Source organism: Mobula birostris, chromosome 11, assembly GCF_030028105.1.
Source record: "Mobula birostris isolate sMobBir1 chromosome 11, sMobBir1.hap1, whole genome shotgun sequence".
NCBI lineage: Eukaryota > Metazoa > Chordata > Chondrichthyes > Myliobatiformes > Myliobatidae > Mobula > Mobula birostris.
Genome location: NC_092380.1, coordinates 14,401,340 through 14,423,738, shown reverse-complemented (window position 1 = coordinate 14,423,738; position 22,399 = coordinate 14,401,340). Strand labels below are relative to the sequence as shown.

General features: G+C 44.7%; 1 protein-coding gene across 3 annotated transcripts in view; it reads right to left on the bottom strand.

Annotated features, from left to right (window-relative positions):
* Window positions 1–21,677, bottom strand: part of LOC140204851 (chondroadherin-like protein) — a 31,887-nt gene extending 10,210 nt beyond the window's left edge. Inside the window, exons 1-4 of one of the 3 annotated variants that reach the window (XM_072271724.1) lie at window positions 21,333–21,677; window positions 12,170–12,349; window positions 7,960–9,639; window positions 3,192–3,358 (exon numbers count right to left, since the gene is read on the bottom strand). In XM_072271724.1, the coding sequence (XP_072127825.1) occupies window positions 3,192–3,358; window positions 7,960–9,639; window positions 12,170–12,349 (2,027 nt within the window). In that variant the 5' untranslated portion in view covers window positions 21,333–21,677. Of the gene's footprint in view, window positions 1–3,191; window positions 3,359–7,959; window positions 9,640–12,169; window positions 12,350–14,447; window positions 14,495–21,183; window positions 21,256–21,332 lie in introns of those variants that run through there. The other 2 variants (XM_072271723.1, XM_072271725.1) reach the window with 2 other exon arrangements.
* Between the last annotated feature and the right edge of the window lie 722 nt (window positions 21,678–22,399).

Genomic DNA, 22,399 nt, shown 5'->3' with positions numbered 1-22,399 from the left:
AATAATTCTAAATGCCCCTGTATAAAGATCAGTGATAACAATCACAGCCAACAGGGACAGAGGAAATAATCCCCCTGTCACTGTGAGGCTCTCTTTCCTTGCACTCATTATAGTTATTGCAGCTTCTCTGAGTGAGGCTGCTCATTAGATTCCGGTTAGTCCAAATTACAGGCCTTTTATGACTGGTGATTCCAACCATCGGCGATCCAGAAATGTGCTGGGGGGGTTAACTGGCTCCTTGTGGTGAGAAGGAAACAGTCACCAAGGAGCTGATGGAGATGTGAGCGGGAATGAACTGAGGACTACAGGGAAATGAAGGGTCGGGGGAAGGCAGTAATAGGACTCAAGGGCTTGCACTGCTGGGAGAAAGCATTGACCTGATAGGCCAAATGGCCTCCTCAACTAAATAAACTGTGTTGATATGGTCCAAACCAATTTTATCTATCTGCTTGTTTATTTATTTATTTATCTATCAATCAATCTACTTATCTATTTCTTTATTTATTTATCGAGATACAGTGTGGTATTGGCCCTTCTGGCACTTCGAGCCACCCAGCAATCTCCCGATTTAATCCTATCTTAATCATGTGACAATTTACAGTACATCTTTGGACTATGGGAGGAACCCGGAGCATGCGGAGGAAACCAACATGGTCTTGGGGAAAACGTACAAACTCCCAACAGGCAGTAGCGGGAATTGAACCCGGGTTGCTGGCACTGCAAAGCATTGTGCTAACCACTACACTACCGTGCTACCCATTCCCTTATACCGTGTCATCAGTTTGGTTTGGATATAAACCTGGTTCACAGGAATAGACACAAGAGCCAGCTGTGGTATTAAGGAGTCCCCTTTCTATCCTGACTCTTCTTCCTGCAACTTCCTCAATCAGCACAAACCCCTTTATGGTATAACGGGGTTTGGGAGGGGCTTTTGGCTCCTCATTGCTCTCTAACATAGAAACAGTAATGTAGAAACAGAAGGCAGCCATCTTGCCCTAAGCCTTTTCTGACTTTCATTGAGATCAAAGTTGAGTCGGTGAGGCTATATCTTCAGCCCATTAAGTCTGTGCCAACCATCAACAACCTAATCCTATGTTGATGCCTTTTTATTCCCCACATTCTCATCATCTATCTCCACTCACCCACACACTACAGGAGGGGTGGTGAACCTATGGCACATGTGCCCAGGATGGCATATGCAAACATTTTGTTGACATGCGGCATGCAGTGCCACCCATCAATTCTTTAAACCCCACCCATAATAAAAAGATACATAGTGATTATCTCTACTGCCAAATAAAGCAGCAATTATTTTTACAACTGGAGTGCAATGAGATGTTTTCACAGGAAATGTTGGCTTGGCGCTAGCTAGACACTTGCGAGAACATTGACATGTAGGCCTAGTATTTGTGTAGCATTTGGATAATAAGTGGCTACAAATAGCAATTCTATTTAGAAATAATGTTATTTTCAATTGTTTTTTAAAAGATTAATATTAATTTTTGAACACACACAAATAGCAATTCTATTTAGAAATAATGTTATTTTCAATTGTTTTTTAAAAGATTAATATTAATTTTTGAACAGATTTTCTAAAATGCTTCTTTCATTTCAATCTGCCTTTGTAACACATTTATGAATAATTAAATAAGGAATACATGTATGTAAGCAATAGGATGTATCCTTTTTCCTAAAAGAAATCTTTAATTGTTGTTACTAATTCATTAATCAACGATAATCGCTGCTCAAAATTACCATGCCATGCAGAGAATTTTAAGGTTATCCAATTCACCTTGCTGGAGCTAGCAGCAGATTAGAATGGCCAACTAACAACCTGCACATCTTTGGGACGTAGGAGGAAACCAAAGCACACAGGAAAACCCATATAGTCACAGGGAGAACTCCACATAGACAGCGCCCGAGGAGAGGATTGTATTCCTCCACATCTACGCGTCAAGAGGCAGTGGCCCTTCTTGCTGTGCCACTTTGCCGCCCTAGATCTGAAACCTAACTCCAAATCCCTCAGATCCTTGAATACCCTTTGCTTTCAAAGTCCAAACAACTTCCGATCTAAAATCAACTATATCAATTATCACAAACACAAGGAAATCTGCAGATGCTGGAATTTCAAGCAACACACGTAAAAGTTGCTGGTGAACGCAGCAGGCCGGGCAGCATCTCTAGGAAGGGGTACAGTCGACATTTCGGGCCAAGACCCTTCGTCAGAACTAACTGAAAGAAGAGCTAGTAAGAGATTTGAAAGTGGGAGGGGGAGGGGGAGATCCGAAATGATAGGAGAAGACAGGAGGGGGAGGGATGGAGCCAAGAGCTGGACAGATGATTGGCAAAAGGGATATGAGAGCATCATGGGATGGGAGGCCCAGGGAGAAAGAAAGGGGGAAGGGGGGAAGCCCAGAGGTTGGGCAAGGAGTATAGTGAGAGGGACAGAGGGAGAAAAAGGAGAGAGAAAGAATATATATATATATTAAATAACTAACTAACTAACTAACTAACTAACTAACAGATGGGATACGAGGGGGAGGTGGGGCATTAACGGAAGTCATGCCATCAGGTTGGAGGCTACCCAGACGGAATATAAGGTGTCATTCCTCCAACCTGAGTGTGGCTTCATCTTGACAGTAGAGGAGGCCATGGATAAAATATCAATTATCATTTGAAGAAAAGGTTTTCAAAGTTCCTCCAGCCTTTGCACATGGAAGTGTTTCCCAATTCACAACACACCATATTGTGTGCCATCCGCAAAATTCTCTGCAGCCAGTCACTTAACAAACAGGTCCTCTCAAACCACCAGGGAGGGCAAGGACAGCAGGTATGATAGCTTAACCCCAATTACTCACATTGATTTCAAAATCGTAATATCTTTACCTAGTAAAAAGTCATTAGATCCATTTATAAAAGATTCACTTGATTATCAACATCACTAGTTTCATGACAAGAGGGATTCCAGACCACTGTTACCCTTGTATGATTTTTATTGTAAGATTATTCCCCATCTCATCACTTACAAGCTCCTTAAACTCCCATCTTTGCTCTGACGTCTCAAAAGAATCCTTCAAATTTAGAGCAGTGGAAAATGTGAAAACTGAATTTGTTGAATTTTTAGTGGATCAGGTTGCTTGGCAGCATTCCAAGGACCAAAATATAACTAGTAGAAGTCACAGACAGGTTACCTGCGGAGGTGGAGGAGCGGGCAGTCACAGTGCCAAGGATTGTTGGACAGGTCGATGGTGTGCAGGCTTCTGAAGTTTTCCAAGCTGGGGATGTAGCTCAGCTTGTTGTTCCCCAGGTAGAGGCTCTGCAGCCCTGTGCTCACTCCATCAAAGGCCCCATCAGAGATCTGAAATGGGAAATCAAAAGCCCAGCATTACAGGAAAAGGCACGCCACCTCTGAGTCCACCTTGGCATGTGGACACTGTTAGCATTTAAATAATATCACCGGCATATGTCGTGAAATTTGTTAACTTTTACACAGCAGTATAATGAAATACATGAAAAATATAGAGGAAAATACGGACTTACATAAAGTATATATATATGTCTATTAAATAGTTAAGTTATAATAAGTAGTGCAAAAACAAAAGTAGTGAAAGAGTGATCTTGTGTTCAATGTCCATTCAGAAATCGGATGGCAGAGGGGAGGAAGCTGTTCCTGAATCGCTGAGTTTGTGCCTTCAGATTGCTGTATCTCCTTTCCGACAGTAACAGTGTGAAGAGGGCAAGTCCTGGGTGGTGGAGATCCTTAATGATGGACGCCACCTTCCTAAGGCACCACTCCTTGAAGATGTCTTGCAATTAGCCACCCTGAGGTGCTCTTGTTCAATTAGTGCAGTTGTCCTAGGGACCCAAGTTCGATCTTGACCTCTGGGTTTGTCCCTGTGGAGTTTTCATGTGCTCGCTGCATCTGTGCAGGTTTCTGAGTGCTCTGATTTCCTCCCACGTCCTAAAGAAGTGTTGGTAGCTTAACTGGCCACTGTAAATTACCCCTTACTGTAGATAAATGGCAAATGGAATCAAGATGGTGTTGATGTGCATATGGGGGTGAATGAGTGTAAGGTGTAGGGAAATAAAGAAATAATTCACCTTCCCCTTTGCCTCCTCATCCTTTGAACTACAGTCTCCACTGGAATTAAAGGTACTGGTTCTTTAAAGTTGTTATAACTGGGGGTGGTAATGGGGACAAGCTCCCACTATCTATTAAATGCTCCCAATGGCATGCATCTCCAATAGCCTTTGACAACCAAGTCCAGCTCCTGGCCTTCATGTGTGGTTTAGATACTAAACCCAGCAGAACCATTTCTACTGACAGGAGAAGGAGCAAAGGTGGGTTACTGGTGCCTTAAAACCAGTTGCTTCAAGCGGATGGGGCTCCTCGGCCGTGGTTAGCAGCTCATCTCAGAGAAGGAAAACTCTGATCTTAAACCTCCGCTGCCTTGTGGCTATCCCAGTCATGGGAAAGGCTTCAGGAGTAAACCTCGAGGGTAAAATCCAGAGCTGGAGTCCCTAAGGCAGTCCTACATTGAGTTCAATGCCGACTGGCAACTCCTGCAACACTGTTGGTGCCAAACTGTATCGGTCTCTGCTGTTCCTTTGGGTTCATCAGATGCGTGGAGGGGGTGAGCTTGCAACATGGGCAACAGCTTGGTCTCTGTGTTGTACTGCCCAGGCTTGTGTATCTAGACAGCTAGGACGCAATATCCACAGTCGACCTTGACCGACAGAGGCCTCATCATGGGTTCCTGAATTAGCTATACCTGGTGAGATTGTGGACTGACAGAGATAGTGCATTGAATCCACCAGTAAAGCCACAACTTCCATGTTTGACAGTGCACACGTGGCCGTCTGTTCCCACTTCTGATTCTGATCGGTCCTATCGACAAGAAGCACAAAGGTCTGACCCGAGGTTACACAAGGTGCCGAGGGTGGTGAACAGATTTATGGGGGAGAAGGAGGCTGCAGGTACACAAGGCCACACGCTGGCAAGAGTACCTCTTCCTCTTGGAAAAATAATCCACTGCCTGGGCAGCTGTCATTAAGAGAAACAAATCTTGGCTGCTGTTTTATGGTCAGACTTTATAAGCAGAAGAAATTTCATTTGGGCATTCCTCAAAATAGGTTGTTTTAATGTCTGCACAAAACTAGTTCAAACCCATCCCATCTTCAGAGTTTATCAGCATCCAGTGGTTATGTATCTCCCCCACAGTTGTTTTCCTCACACCCTTCTCACTTAGACAGAGGTGCTGGCTGTGTAAACATTCTTCAGGCTGTGAAATTTAAACCACAGTGCACTTTACCCTGTGTTAATGACCTGACCAATCGCATTTCACAGTTTAACTCTCCCTTCCTGTCACAGGCGGCAGCCAATCGAATATGGATTATTTGTCTTTGTGAAAAGGAAGGTTGGCATGGCAACCGTTGCTGGCAATGGTAAGCAAAGCTCAAACAGCAAAACAAAGCCATTAAAAATTAAAGTCCTGTCCAGGAGTGCATGACAGTTGGGATGCTAAAACAATCCCATTCACTGGGGCCTTGATTTCTGCACTCTTTTCTCACTCACCTGGGCCCGGTTCCCTTGATCCCTTCGAACATACCTGGACAATTTACTAACGAATTGTATGACATCTAAAGGATCAAGAATTGACTTTATTCACCATAACCCCTGTTAATAATTTGCTGTGGTGTGTTGGTCGGGGCACGATATCGAACAAAAAACAACAACATTCAACAATAATAAAGTATAAAGAATTATATATAAAAAGTTTGAGGTTAAAGTACAGATATGGAATAAAATGTGCATAAATACTAGCATGCATTTACAATAAAAAAACATGAATTAAAGAGAAATAAATAATATCTGAAAAGTCTGGAAAGTCTACTAATCTGTAACACTAAACTACCAAATGTGCTGGATTGTTGGAATCTCCTGGTCTTTCATAATAACCCTGGAAAATGTTTCCTTCTTCGGTATTTAGCAATTCCCTTTTGAAACCTACACTAATTCTGTTTCCCTGTCCTATGGGACAATGCATTCCAGCTCAAATCAAGTGTCAGCAAGTTTAAAATATTCCCGAAGACTGGGGTTTTCTCGTCCATGTTTTTTTTAACGTTGACCCTTCTAATACTGCAAGTAACTTATTAACCTTTTTTAAAAAAAATCCCTCCAAGAGTTTGAGTCCTCTATGAAAATTTTCCTTGAATGAAATCATTCTGATTGGTTGCATCACGGCCTGTATGCTCCAATGCACAGAAGCACACGAGGCTACGGAGAATGGTGCACTCAGCCACTTCTGTTGTGGGTACGGCTCTGCCCGCCATTGAGGGTATCCACACAGAAGCAATGTCTCAGGAAGGTGATATCCATTTCCACCATCAGGACCCTGTCCTCTTCTCATTGCTGCCATCAGACAGGAGGCACAGCAGCCCGAAGACCTCAGAGTGCAACAGCAGCTCCTTCCCTCTGCCACCAGGTTGTGGACCTGGCCCAAGAAACTCTAATTTTACCTTGGATTATATTTCCCTCAAGTTGCACTAATGTCATTTTATATATATATTTTGTCAATTTAAATATATGTAATTTATGTTTGTGGGGTTTGTAATGTACTGTGCTGCTGCTGCTGCTGCAAAAAAGCACATTTTCTGGCACTTATGCCCCAGGTGTATATGCCCATGACAATAAACTTGAACCTCAACTTGAACATAAAATGTTCTACTCCGAGGAAAAGGATCCTACCTTTCCCTGTCTCTGCAGGTAATTGAGGTCTTTCCTCCCTGCAGCAACTTGGCCAAATTTCTGTTTCACTCTCTTGTAGGTCTGGACATACTTTCTAAAAGTTTGTGGTCAGAAATGCAGCTGGGTTTAAGCTGTGATTTATACCCAAGAAGCAGTGTTTTCTAACCAATATCAGTATTTTTTTTGGGAAATCCAATACAGTACAAGCACCTTAAGCACCAAACAAAAAGGTGCAATCAAATTTCTAGGCACAGGGAGCTTTCATTACTCAGCTACAGGAAAACACCAAGAATTTCAGGCCCATTTCATGGTACACGATAAACCCCACATGTAGATTTTAAATCACAATACAAGAATGCAGGAGCAGGAAGAGGCCTTCAGGCCCCTTGAACATGACCCAACATTCAGGACGATCACAGCTGATCTCAGTATCAGATTCAGATTTTATTTATCACGTGTACATCAAAACATGCATTGAAATATGTTGCTTGTGCTAACAACCAACATATTCAAGGGTGTGCTAAATGTCGCCACACATTCCGGTGCCAACATTGCATGCACTCCATGTTCAGCAGAACAACACAGAACACAACAAGCTGCAGAGCAATACCAGCAAAACAAGCCCCTTTCCTCTTTCCTATCCACCAACACACAGAGACCTCTAACCCCAGCACAGACCATCTTTGGCCTCCAACCTCCAGCAGACATGATCTGTGCTGGCCTCAACTACTCTTTGAAATGGGAATCAGGTTTAATATCACATGGCATATCTTGTGAAATGTGTTGCTATGCGACAGCAGTACTTTGCAACAACTGTTCCAATCATTAGCCTTCAAGTTTTAATCTTTCAAATATATATCTATCTGCACCTAGAATCTACAGTAGTTGGCCTCTACCACCCTCAGGGGTAGTGAATTCCAGAGACTGTTAAGTTCATGTAATTTAATGTTTATAATGTTCTATGCAGCTCTGCTACTGCAAAAATCTAATTTTTATGGCATTTATGCCCTGGATATATTTGACTATGACAAATTTAAACTTAAACCTTTAGGAGAAAAATCTTTCCATGCATCTCAGTTTTAAATGACCTTGTCTTCTTGTGACTATTGTCCCCTTTGTCACTCTGCCACCAGTGGAGACATCTCAACGTCTGTCATGTCAAGCCCCATTAGGGCCTTACCTGTTTGAATAAGGTCACTCCTCATCCTTACCTGCTCCAAACCCATGTCATTCAGCCATAGATGTTGGAGAGACTCTGCCATTGGCAGGAAGGCGCCACTCCCGATCTGCTTAATGGGATTGCTGGATAGTTTCAGTTCATTCAAGGCAGACAACTTCATCAGCGCGACAGTGGGAACTGCCGTCAGCTTATTCTCATCCAAGAACAGCTTCTGAAGCTGAACCATGGGGTGGAGAGCAGTTGGGGAAATGTAGGTGAGGTTGCTGCCGTTCAGGTAGAGCCATCGTAGCTTCTCTGCCCCTTGCATGTTCTCGTCAGTCAGCTGAGGGACGGGATTGTACTCGAGGTGAAGAGCAAAGAGGCCGGGCAGGAGCCTGAATGCCCCCTTGGGTATCAATGACAGCTCGTTATGGTCCAGATAAAGGTACGTCAGCTTGGGAAGTCCTTCAAAGGTTTCCGGCTGGAGACTGGTTATCTCGTTAGAAGACAGGTACAGGTAAATGAGCTTCTTCAGACCAAGGAACGCGCCGGCGTGAATCTCGTGAATTCTGCAGTTCTGTAAGTGAAGGGAAACGAGCTGCTTCATGTCCGGGAAGGAGGCCTTGGGCACGAGGTGGAAGTCATTGTAGCGCATGTCCAGAAGGTGAGTGTCAGTGGGGAAGCCCCTTGGGATCCTGCGTAAACCCTTCCCCTCACAGCTGGCGTGCTGCAGGTCATGCTTGCAGTCGCAGTGGTCTGGACACGGGCCACTGTCCTGATTATTTGCTGCAGGCTTGTTCGCCTGGGTGAGTTCCTCCTCCTCCTTAGGGTCTACCGGTCGGCTGTCACACCTCAGGTCATCTGGGCGCAGAGAATCCAGCCTATCCCCTTCGTACAGTCCCGGGGCGCCGCAGAACACTGCGGCTTTCAGCTTCGTGTGGTTGGCCATCCATTCCCTGAAAGGTCTCATGAAGCAGTTGCACTGGACCGGGTTGCCCGTTAGGTTGACCACCCTCAAGGACTCGAGCCCGACCAGGGGCTGGATCTTCTGGAGCTGGTTGTTGTGTAAGTCGATAACTGATAACATTGGGCTGTGCTCAAACGCAGTGTGAGACACATCCTGAAGGGCCATGTTGTCCATCGTCAGGTGTTTCAGCGAACGCATCTGCAGTGATTCTTCACCAAGGTAGGTCATTGGATTCTGGCTGAGATCCAATCTGGTCACAGTCGTGAGCCTGGATAATGCTTCTGTTGGCAAAAACTGCAACTCGTTTTTGTCCAGGTTCAGTCTCTTTAGTGTCCATAGGCCAGCGAAGGCTTCATCTGCAATATTGTTGATCATATTCTTGGACAAGCGCATGTACTTAATCTGCTGGAGACCTTGGAAGAGCAAAGGAGGCAAGTAGACCAAGAAGTTCCCTTCCAGGTTTAAAAAGTTTAGAAATCCCAGTTGAGCAAATGCGCCGGGTTTGATCTCCTCGATCATGTTGTTGTCGATGATGAGTTGTTGCAGAGAGAAGAGCCCATCAAAGGTCTCCTGGTAGATGAATTCTATGTAATTGGACCCCAGATTGAGAGTGACCAATCGGCCAAGGCCACGGAAAGCACCTTCTTGAAGCTGCTTGATCTTACACTTCTGGAGGTTGAGGTGAGTAAGGTAGGGAATAGGAAGGAATGCCCCAGTTGGAACTTTTTCAATGTTGTTCCCTCTGATGTCAAGCTGCTTAGTACCCTGCAAAATAGACAGAAGTGTCAACCTACTTTCTTAGACTTATATTTTATTTATCTTCTTCATTATACGCCATGTCATATGACGTGGCGATCACGGTCTATTTGACCATGCTTGTTCTTGGCAACTTCCAAGAGGACCACAACCTTGTCGAAGGGTTTGGAGGCTTGTGTGCCTCAATGACCTGGAGAGCTACATTGGCTGGAGTCAGGGCTTTATGCTTTGGCTCTTGGTAGGGTCACCCATGCCAAACAGGTCAAAGGGTGGGGGACAGACGAAGAGTAGTCCTCCAGTCCTCCAGGTTCGGGGGTTCAGCTCAGGGCTAACAACCTTGACGGTTCAAACAAAACTATTATGGAAACAGCAATGAAGAATCTGTGTGCTGACAGCAGCTACTGGAACGATGAAGGAAGCCCTGAACACTGTCAAGGAGATGGAGTATCTTCATTGCTGCCCTAAACACAAGCAGGTGGAAGGGGCAATAAGTTCTTGGCAAATTTTTCTATAGAAGTGGTTTGCCATTGCCTTCTTCTGGACAGTGTCTTTTATCTATTTATCTATTATTCCCCTTAAGTAGCATTAGTGGACCACATCCCATTCCCAAGATGGGCATAGATAAGGGGAATGCACACAGGGATAGGGGAGCAAACACTAGAGGGCCAAGGTTTAAGGCTGGGCTTCCCAACCTTTTTTATGCCATGGACCAATATCATTAAGCAAGTGGTCAGAGGACCCCAGGTTGGGAACCCTTGGTTTAAGGTGAGAAGGGAAAGATTTAAAAAGTACTTGAGGTTGGACTGTAAGTTGCTACTGCTCCTACAACATAGAAACGGGCCCTTCAGCCCACCATGTCCATGCTGGAATCCCATTTTTCTCTCCCAACATTTGGATCAAGTACCCCCTAGATTTTACCCACCGTCCACACACTAGGGACAATTTTCTATACCTGAGGTGTGGACCACAAAAACCAACTGAGGGTGCGGTTCAGGTCACCACCTGACCAGGTTAGAGTCTTTGGCTGTCTTGAAGGAGAAAGAGACCAGAGTGAGATTTAGAGAAGGGAGAAAGGAAGAGCCGTTTTCAACTCATTGATTTAAAGAGGCTTTGGGAGGGTTGCTTCAGTGTGTGAGGAAGACGAGTAGGGTTGAGGATACTAACGTCTTCAATGGTTTCAGCCCAGTTAGGGGTCGTTGCCTCAGCAATGGTCTTCCCATTACTCGGCCACTCTTCCCAATGGGTGTTAGAAAATGCTGGTAAAATTGCCCTTCAGTTCACTTCCTCTGCGTCTGATTGAGCATCACCCTTTCCTGAAGAGAGAGGAAAGAATGTAGTGATATTGGGCCATCCATTTGGACGCTGGTAGCCATCTCCGGATTTGTCATTTGGATGCCCCCGTCTCTGAGCATTGTTTTGCCGCCCACTTTCACTAACAAGGCCTCAGTGCAATGACTGATAGAATTGGTCAATTGAACTCAATAGAATGAACTTTGAGGTAAAAGGAGTGTTTGCTCATTGGGAACCTGCTGAAGGGCAGAGAATGAAAGACAGATCTCCCCATTGTAAAAACATAACAAGCAGTGGTAACTAACAGAGAACATAACGATGGCCGGGCACACAGCAGGTAAAAATTAAACCACAGAAATGTCCAGTGATTTTACAATCATAGAGTCAAAGAGAGAACAGGCACAGAAACAGGCCCTTCAGCCCTCTGGATTCTTGCTGACAAAAAACAATACACACGTAATCTGAAACTAATCCCACTGGAAATAACTTGGAAATTGTGTAGCTCAGGTGGTAGATGCTTGGGCTGAGTTGTTCTCCGATCTTGGCAATGTACTCACACGGTGACAAAACGTTTGCAAATAAATTGCCAAGATCGGAGAACGTCAACCCAACTGCTAATCTTATTTTTTTATCCTCCCTACATCCCCATCAACTCCCCGCAGATTCTATAACTCACCTACACACTATAGGCAATTTACAGTGGCCAATCAACCTATTAACTTGCCTGTCTTTGGGATGTGGGAGGAAACCAGAGCACCCCAAGGAAACCCGCACGGTCACAAGGAGAACTTGAAAACTCCACTCGGAGAGCACCGGAGGTCAGGATTGAATCCAGGTCTCTGTAACTAACTGGGCTCCTGTAAATTGGGCCTACTGTGTGTTAGGATCTGGTTGGCAGCTGACAGGAATGTGGTGAGGATAAAAGGGAGGTTAGTGTAGGATAAATGTAAATGGGGAGGTGGTCAGCACCGACTCAGTAGGCCAAAGAGATTGTTAATGTGCTGATCTCTCTGCAACTCTAAGACGTTTGACAATCTTCCCCATTTTCACTTCAAAGCAGTAATTTTGTTCCATATGTCTTCATTACTCCAAACACATTGTCCGGCCTGCTGAGTGAATCCAACATTACTGCTTTGATTTCAACCTAAGCTTGCTGACTACTGCCCCCTGGCCCTTGGGAGCAGAGCTGCCAGAATTGGGAAAAACGGCACCCGCTTTTGATCCCTGCTGGTTCTGTAAGTTTGCAGACCTCTGGTATGGTGATGGGGATCTCCGTGAGCTGTTTCTTTATGCAGGTCACCACGCCCTGGATGTTGTCACAGATGCAATAGGATGGGCAGGCTGCTGTTCCCACTGCAAGAGCGGGAAGTATGGCCAACAGAGTCCAGTGTAGAGGAGCCTGGTTCTTACTGGGACACTGAGAAGGCATCTGCAAAAATAAAAACATCACATAGTGCAGCTAAAATAGGAGATAAAAGACCACAAGACATAGGAGCAGAATTAGGCCATTCAGCCCATCGGGTCTTCTCTACCATTCATTCATGACTGATTTATTATCCCTCTCAACTTCATTCTCCTGTCTTCTCTTTGTAACCTTCGATCCCCTGACTAATAAAGAACCTATCAACCTTGGCTTTAAATATACCCAATGACTTGGCCTCTGCAGTCTTCTGCGGCAATGAATTCCACAGATTCACCACCTTTTGGCTGAAGAAATTCCTCCTCATCTCTGTTCTCTAGTCTGAGACTGTGTAACCTGGTCCAAGACTCCCCCACCATATGAAACATCCTCTCCACATCTAGACCTTTCAATATTCGATATGTTTCAGTGAGATCCCCCGACATTCTTCTAAATTCCAGTGAGAAAATTTATGTCAAGAAGTTTATTTTTTAATTAATAAAAATGCAAGGGATATATTACTTCATTTAAAAATGTATCATTAGGATAGGTTGCTTTCTATGGTGCTTCTGTAAAAATATTTCTACAGCAGGGGTTCCAAACCTTTTTTTTTATGTCATGGATCAATACCATTAAGCAAGGGGTTGATGGACCCCAGGTTGGTAACCCCTGTTCTACAGATACGTACATCATATCTGGATGCATCAGAGCCTGGAGTAGCAACTGCTCTGCCCAAGATTATAAGAAACATGAAAGTTGTGAATGCAGACCATAAATCAGCATCCCTCCACTGACTCTGTCTACACTTCACATTGCCCCTGGAAGGTAACCAAGACAATGAAGGACCTCTCCCACGCCGGCCTAGGCTTGAGTCGACGTAGTAGTAGTCTCCCACCCCAGTCATTCTCTCTTTTCTCGTCTCCCATCAGACAGAAGATACAAAAGCTTAGAAGTACATGCCACAAGACTCAAGGACAACTTCTATCTCGCTGTTATCAGACTCCCACAGGCTAAAGATGAAATCTTGATCTTCCAACCTACCAGGTCATTTTCCTTGCACTTGTCTCCCTGCAGCGTGCTTTCTACATTCTGTTACTGCAAAGTCAAAGTTGTGTTTATTGCACCATACACAAGTGTGTACATGCACAGGTGCAATGAAAGCTTTTCTAGCAGGAGTGTCACAGGTCATGATGTGTGCTGGCAATTACTGAAACCAAAATGCGGAGGAAAGACGGACTCCCCTGGAGAGATGGCAACCAGGGTTACTTAATTAGAATTCCAACAAAGCATCAGTGGCCGGCCGAGCAACACCATGAGTCGTAACATTCTCAAAGCTAGGACCCTGTGATATTTGCTAATCAGGCATTTGCTTAAATAATGGCAGTACACAGAAAACCCACGCAAACAAAATAAACTTAACAAGATTAAATAGAAAGCTCCAAGCATTACCGACTCTCACTGAATCAACAATTAATAAATTCAGGTGCTCTATAAACCTCGGAGCCCAGCGCTCTCCAGACAGGCCTGAAGAGCTCATGACAATAGCGCTCTCCAGACAGGCCTGAAGAGCTCGTGAAAATAGCTTCAAATAAGCAGCATTCACCAGATAAACATTTAGAACCAAAAAAAAACCCTCTATTTTAGATGCTGGTTAACAGAGTCTCATAGCATTGCCAAACTGTGGTTGTGATTAGAGCTTTGATGGCTGAAGGGAAATAGGTGTTCTTGTTCTTCTGGACTTCAGGATTCTGTACCTTCTGCCCCATGGTAGCTGAGAAAAGATGGAGTGGCCTGAATGGGGAGATATTTGATGATGGATGTTGCTTCTGGGAGCAATGTCTCATGTAGATACTACTAATAATGGGAGGGGTGAGTCCATGATGTGCTGGCAGGATCCACTGCTCTCTACAGCTTATGGTTTGTGTATTCGAATTTCCATATCACACCATGACATGACCGGTCAGAACAATTTCAACAGTATTTCGGTAGAGGGTTGTTAGAAGGTTTGGTGACAAGCTGAGCCTCCTCAATCTCCTAAGAAAGTAGATACTGGCATGCCTTCCTTGATCAGCATCTCTGAGCTGAATTTAGGAAAATCATGTGATATGTACTACCTCAAAGTACTTACCTTTGATACAATCTGTCTGGGTGAAACCCAGAGGTTTTTCCACTGGATCTCAGTACACTTGACAATAAACCAATAACAAAAATAGTATCTGTTAAAAGCTGACACTTTATAAGGGAAAACAAGGAAATCCAAGACTGAGTCACTGTGACATTGGTTGACCTTAGTTGAACAATGACAGAGACAGTTTCATTGCCTGAATGGCTATTGCTTTACAGAAAAAAAAGAGTGCATTTACCTACTAATGCGTGGAAAGAGGCCAATCAGCCCATAAGGTCTATGTCAGACCCTAAAAGAGCAATCTCATCAGGCCCATTTCCTTGCACCCCTGCAGCGTTTTCTCTCTCGTAGGCCCATCTATTCTCCTTTGATTCTTTTTTTGCCATTTGCTGACAGAAAAGGGTAATTTACAGCAGTAGCTAACACCCCCCTCCCCTACATGTCAGTGGGACATGGAAGGAAACCCTCGGCGTCACAGGGAGAACATGCAAGCTCCACATGAACAGCTTCAGAGGTCAGGGTCAAACTTGGCTCTATTTAGTGTTTGAGAAACTGTGCGGAGGGTGGGTGTGGTCATCATATCAGGACTGAGTACAGCTCTCAGCTAGATCCATACTGAATCTGGCAGCAGTGAGGCAGCAGCTTTGCTCTCTGTCCTACTGTGCCATCTCATTAGCAAGCAGAATTCTCCCTTATCTTCAGTTTGAGCTGTACTCAGCCCTGTTATGATGGCTGCACCCACCCTCCCAAGGGTTCTGAAACACAGAATTCCCAAGCCCCACTGGAATCACTATGGAACAAGAGGGAAGCTGAGAATTTCCTGGATTGCTTGTTCTGGGATCGGTCACCCCACAGCCACAGAGGGGCCAGGACAATAGGTGAATTGTCATCAGAAAGGATAGGAAAAGGCAGGAGAAGCAGGGAATTTTGAGTGTGTGTCTCTCTCCCAAACCCATAAACACTGTGTTTGTGTTCCTTGCCTATAACCTGACTTACTGAACTCAAATGGATGCCCCAACTTCTTGAGAAATTATAGATTTTAGGACACTGCTGAAAGTAAAATTCAAGGGGCCAAGAAAATAAAGTTTTAAAAATAATCTTTGAAGATCTTCTACATTTGTCTACAGAGGTGCTGGAGATGGGAACAGGACTGGGTGGGGAATTTGGCTGTGGCAGCACATGGGATGAAACATCCAGGAATATTCTCAGTCAGAAATAGCAACAGATGCATTAACTGAAGAGCAAAAAATCCCAGCTCTTCCTGTGACTTCCCTCAAACACACTCCAGCCCTGCGGTAAGTTACAGTGTGTGTATTAGATGGAGTGGAAAGGTAAACGGACTGCTGCTTAATTTTGTGATGCAGCCTTATTTGATTCGCTTGCCTCATACTGCAGCCAGTCAGGCACCTGTACTTCTGTGATGTTGTTTATGCTGAGTTACACAGGAAAGAGGTACAGCTGGAAACTTTTAACTGTCAACTTCACTCTGGTCTCTGAGACAATGCAACCGCAGAGGCAGAGATGTCTACTCAACCAAGACTTGCTATTGAAAAGAGCGGTGAGGGGCTCTGTGCTGCCCAGACTTTGAACTTGATTGCAACAGGGTTGCTGACTTGGGATCACCAGCATCTCTTTGCTATCTCCTTTTTCTCTCCTCAGATGTGAGAATGCCTCCCAACCCAGCACACACCTTTCCTGTTAATCCATGTTAGAACTCCACCAATTCTTCAGTTTTGTCTCCGAGAATGATACAACAGTGCTTCTCTAAGTTGGAAATTCATGAGAATGATCCCGGAAATGAAAGGGTTAACATATGAGAAGCATTTGACGGCTCTGGTCCTGTACTCTCTGCAGTTTAGCAGAATGATGGCGGATCCCCTTTAAAACTTATTGAATATTGAAAGGCCTAGAGTGGACATGGAATGGATGTCTCCAGTAGTGGGAGATTCTGGGACCTGAGGGCACAGCTTCAGTATACAAGGAACAGAGATGAGGAGGAATTTCTTTAGCAAGAGGGTGGTGAATCTGTGGAACTCATTGCCACAGGCAGCTGTGGAGGCTAAGTAATTGGGTCTGTTTAAAGCAGAGGTTGATAGGTTCTTGATTAGTAAGGGTGTTAAGTGTTAGAGCCGGAGCCAGTGACCACCGTGACAGAAAGAGTCCTCCTCACATGGGTCCAGTCCTGCGAGCGCGCAGTGCGTCAATATCATCTACTACGACATTTCCACACTTGAGAACAAACTCTGACTACCTGCCCTATCTTTACCCCTCATAGTTTTATATATTCTCAGCCTCTCATCCTCCAAATCTCGAGACAAAACAACCCAACCCAAAGTCCAACTTCTTGTAGTTAATCATGTCTAATCTAGATGACATCCTGGTGAACCTCTTCTGCACCCAAAGCCTCCACATCCTTCCTGTAATGTGGCAACCAGAACTATACACAATACTCCAAATGGAATCTGTTGTAACATGACAAAGTCACCAGAGAGACACTGAAGCTAGTGGATATAGAAATGGTTTTTTTCAGCAAAAATGATCAGGAAGCCTCATATTGAGGAAGAGGCCACCCGATTCAATCTTACATGACATTTTTATATGCTGAAGATCAAAGGAAACAGCAGGACAATTCTAGAATTATAATATATCTACAATGCTTCCTTTGAATTACATATAGTTTTCAGACACCTCCTTCTTTTCATCCACACTCCAGACACCCAAAATGAATGTTAATCGGTATTGTCTGGTTTATAATCAATTCCATTCTACAGCTCCTAGAAAACCATTGTTCGGTGCTACATTTTAAATTTAATCTACAATCCATGTTCATGTCTGAAGATTGGTCGCTCGAGAATAAACCCCTAATGGAGCCTAACCAAAGTTTTATACAGCCGCAACATGACTTCGTGACTTTTATACTCAACACCACAACAGATGAAGGCAAGTGTGCTACATACCTCTTTAATACCCAGCCCGCTTGTAATGCCATTTTTAGTGGGCTATGAATTTGTACCCCAAGATCCCCCTGTACATCAAGTTGGTAAGTTAATTGGCTATTTTAAATAACCTTTGGCATATGTGGTTGGTGGGAGAATTGGAGGTCTGTTAAGAGGCATATGATCAAAAATTGGCCTCAGAGAAATACATGTGGAAATGGGATTGTCCAGAGAACTGGCATAGATCTGAGGGATCAACTGGCTTCCTATATCATAAAGAAATGAGTAAAAGGTTCTCCTGAATTCCTGACTGGACATATTAGTGACTGCTTTATATTTATCTCTCTTGGTCGGATCTGCCCAGCAAGTATAAACATCTCTACCACTTATGGAAAACCTCTATATAATTCTGAAGTCCTCATTAAGGCAATGTTACAATTGAGTGTTCAAAGGTCCAGAGGCCAGTTGGTACACCTTGCATCCTCAGTATACCTAGCCAAGAGTACACTGGATGTCTCAGCTGCATGGGCATCTCTCTACCTCCAGCCACTGGGAGCTCAGGAACACTGGAATCTACATTAAAGGAATGTGTCTTTCGTTTTCTTCAGATGGCTTTGCCTGTTTCAGCATTGTGGAACTTTAATAGGTAGATTCTAGGTGTTTTATTTATTGTGGCATGTTTGCCCTTCATTCTAGTCAACTGTGGAAAGAACAGTCCAAGTTCACCTTACTAACTCAGCCAGTAACTATTATCCTTGGACCAGAACTCCTGTAGTTTATACAGAAAAAGATTGGTCTTTAGTCACTGGAGGTCATGTAGGATAAACTCTTTCATAATGCCTAAAGCTTCTATAGATTTCTAGTGGAGAGTATATTGACTGGTTGCTTCACAGCCTGGTACAGAAACACCAATACCCTCGAACGGAATCTCCTACAAAAAGTTGATTTGGCCCAGTATTTCATGGGTAAGGCCCTCCCAACCATTGAGCATGTCTACATGAAACACTGTTGCAGGAAAGCAGCATCCATCATCAGGACAACCACCTCCCGGGACATGCTCTCTTCTCACTGCTGCCATCAGGTAGAAGATACAGGAGCCTCAGGACTCACACCACCAGGTTCAAGAACTGTTATGATCCCTCAGCCATCAGGCTCTCGAACCAAAGGGGATAACTTCACTCAACTTCACTTACCCCATCACTGAAATGTTCCCACATCTAACTGACTCACTTTCAAGGACTCTTCATCTCATGTTCTCAATATTTATTTATTATTTCTTCCTTTTGTATTTGTCTTCTGCACTCTGGTTGAAAGCCCTAGTTGGGCAGTCTTTCACTTATTCTGTTATGGTTATTATTCTATAGGTTTATCGAGTATGCCCACAAGAAAATGATTCTGAAAGTTGTATATGGTGACATATATATACTTTGATAATACATCTACTTTACACTTTAACATGAGTTCTTCATTATAAAGGAATTGCACTCTGCCAGTTTCCCAGTCAAGTTCCATTTCACTGGAAATAGACAATAGGTGCAGGAGTAGGCCATTCAGCCCTTCGAGCCAGCAAATGAATGTTAACTGTATGTTGGGCCCTGACAAGGAATATTGACAGCAGGAATAACATGCCATCTCACTTTATTGTGAGGTTCTCCTATGGGAAAAGGACTGCCGAACAATTTGGACATTGTTTCTTCTGACAAGAGAAGGGTGGGCTTGTTGCAGCTTAGAGCTCTTCAGAGGCATGGGGCTAATGGTCTTAAAGTCGAGATGATTCCCCTTGTGAGGGTTTCAAAATTTCTGCACAAGTAACGGGGAGTCACAATAAATCCCGTCAGGAAAGGCTCGGATAAAACGAAAAATTCCACCTGGAGTGGCTGAGTTAATTAACAATGGGTCAGAGCCAGGGTAAGAGTTTGCCTCTCCTCAGGTCTATCAATGTGAACAAGGGCTGACGAGAGAGAGGGATCAGCAGTGGAAAGGGTGAACAGCTGGGTGTCAGCATCTCTGAAGATCTACCCTGGGGCCGGCCTATTGATGCAATTTCGAAGAAGGCACCCGGTGGCTAGGTTTCATTAAGAGTTTAAGGAGATTTTGCTGTGTCACAAACAGTGGTTCTAGAAAATTTCTACAGATGGAGGACAACATGACTGGTTGCATCACCATCTGGTACGGAGGGGCCACTGCAGAGGATCGGAAAAAGCAGCGGAGGGTTGCGAACTCAGTCAGCTCCATCACGGGCACGAGCCTCCACAGCACTGAGGACATCTTCAGTAGGTAATCCGTCAAGAGGGTCCATCATTCAGGACCCTCACCATCCAGGACGTGCCTTGTTCTCATTGCTACTGTTTGGGAGGAGGTACAGGAGCTTGTAGACACACACTCAATGTTTTAGGAGCAGCTTCTTCCCCTCCACCATCGGATTTCTGAAAGTCCCATGAACACAGAACACCACCTCACTTTTTGCACTATTTAATTCTTTATACTTCTCTGTAACTGATAGTATTTTTTATGTACTACACTGTATTGTTGCCACAAAACAGCAAATTTCATGACAACGTTAGTGATAGTGGACCCATTGCTTCCCCTGGAGGAGAGAACCAGCAGTGTGATTTATAGGGCATTGAAGCCCAGACACTGGGCTAGTGAAATACTAGGTGACAGAGGAACTGCAGGAGAATCAGTAACCAAAGGTAATCAGCAGCAGAGCCCGCGTGGAAATCAGGGGAATCTCTGTCTTGCTCTGAGTCCAATTAGAAAACACTGCCTGAAGAAAGAGTGGAATGTGATTCAATGATAACCCTCAGAGCGAACCAGGAACCGAGGTAAATCTAGGAGGAATTGATTAGCTCTTTCAAAGAGCTTGAAAAGGCATGAAGGGTTGAATGGCCTTATTCCTTACATGATACACGGTGAGGGAGGGGTGGGGTAGAAAGTAGAAAATTCACACCAAATGGAATCCCCAAGAGAATCTTAGGGAATCACACGCAGGGAAACAGGCCCTTCGGCCCATCTTGCCCATGCCTACCAAGATGTCTTTGTAAGCTAGTCCTGTTTGGTCCATAACCCGGTAAACCCTTCCTGTTCAAACCCATCCAAAAGTCTTCTAGATTTTGTTAGATTACCCACCTCTAATACTTCCGGCAGCTAGTTCCATATCCTCACCTCCCTCTGTATGAAAACGTTGCCCCTCTGATCCTCATTATATCTTTCCTCTTCCACCTTAATCATATGCCTTCTCTGTGCCTTGGAGAAAGACTGTGACCCTCATCATTTTATAGACCTCTGTAAGGTCGCCTGTTAGTCTCCTTCAGGGGGAAAAGACCCAGCTACCTAGTCTCTTCTTATAACCCAATCCAGGCAACATCATGGTGGCTCTTTTCTGCACCCTCTCTAGTTTAATTTCCCCCTGTGTGCTCACAGGACAACTAGAGAGGGGTGTTGACAGACAGGGGTCTCTGCACATTGGGGCTGCAGCTGTTGTGGGGTATCCTGAGTCCCCAGCAGGACGGGTTCACCTGCAGAGTGTACACTGTGAACCTCAGGTCTGTGCGCGGTGCCACATTAAATAGAAGCTGAAACATAGGAAAACCTGCAGCACAATACAGGCCCTTTGGCCCACAATGCTGTGCTGAACATGTACGTGCTTTAGAAATTACCTAGGGTTAACCATAGCCCTCTATTTTTCTAAGCTCCATGTACCTGTCCAGGAGTCTCTTAAAAGACCCTATCGTATCCACCTCCACCACCGCTGCCAGCAGCCCATTCCACGCACTCACCACTCTCTGCATAAAAAAACTTACCCTGACATCTCTTCTGTACCTACTTCCAAGCACCTTAAAACTGTGCCCTCTCGTGTCAGCCATTTAAACACGTCACTACCATGGAGATAAGAAAATCCAAGATGATATAACAAAATGTTACTTCTCCAATAATCGTTTTAAGCACCTACCTTTCTTCCTGGAACTTGAGCCGCTTCCGGAACTACCAATTTGAGAGGAAACAGGGAAAGCCTGTGTTCCTGGTATCCCTGCTGAGGCTTCAGATGACTGAGCAATTCATGTGGACACGTCTCCCCTACAGTTTTTGCTCAGAGTGATTTCAAGAGCAGAGTCTGGAGTGAGAAATTCCCAGCTCCGAAGGTGACGGATCCCCCTTTTGATGTTTCCCCGTCCAACCAGAGATAGCGGCGAGGGACTGGAGGTGTCTGCTTGTGGGAGGGTCTGGGCTGGGGGAGCACGGCTTGGAATTTTCCACTGCCTGAAGATTTATCCAGGATTTTGTTACCCAGAGCTGCTCCTGAGGTTGGGAGGAAGGAACAAAGAGGTCTTTCACCCTGCTGTTCATTTATTCAGATCAGTAGGTTTCTGAGCTGACTTAAACCACGCCAAATACTGATGTTTCTGTTCAGACCTTCTTCCTGTAGGTACCGAGACCCAACGTACACAGTACCAGACAGTGCCTCAATCAACACACACTGTTTGGATAGGCTATTCTAACACAGGGTGCATCACCTGCTCTCTTGCTGAAGGGTTTCTGGGGGAGGGGTGGGCAGCAGACAGGAATCACGGATTTGCACACCAGCTAATATTCACCCTCCCCTTTCTAACGCTGAGATGCGAGGCAAAACGGCTGTGAACTCCTGCCCACTCTGCCCAAGGACAAATGGCTGGAACCATTCCCGATCCTTCCATGACCCTCCCAGTAACTCTTACAGCCATGTGGTCATCAGTACCTGGGCCAAGCCCTGGCAAGTCAACAACAACAACTGTCTGCATTTATATGGCACCCTGAACATACGTCCTTGATTCCTTACACAGTTAAGAGTTGCGATGTAATGATGCAGCTCTATAAAACTCTGGTTAGGCCACACTTGGAGTACTGTGTCCAGTTCTGGTCACCTCACTATAGGAAGGATGTGGAAGCATAGGAAAGGGTACAGAGGAGATTTACCAGGAGGCTGCCTGGTTTAGAGTATAGATTATGATCGGACATTAAGGGAGCTAGGGCTTTACTCTT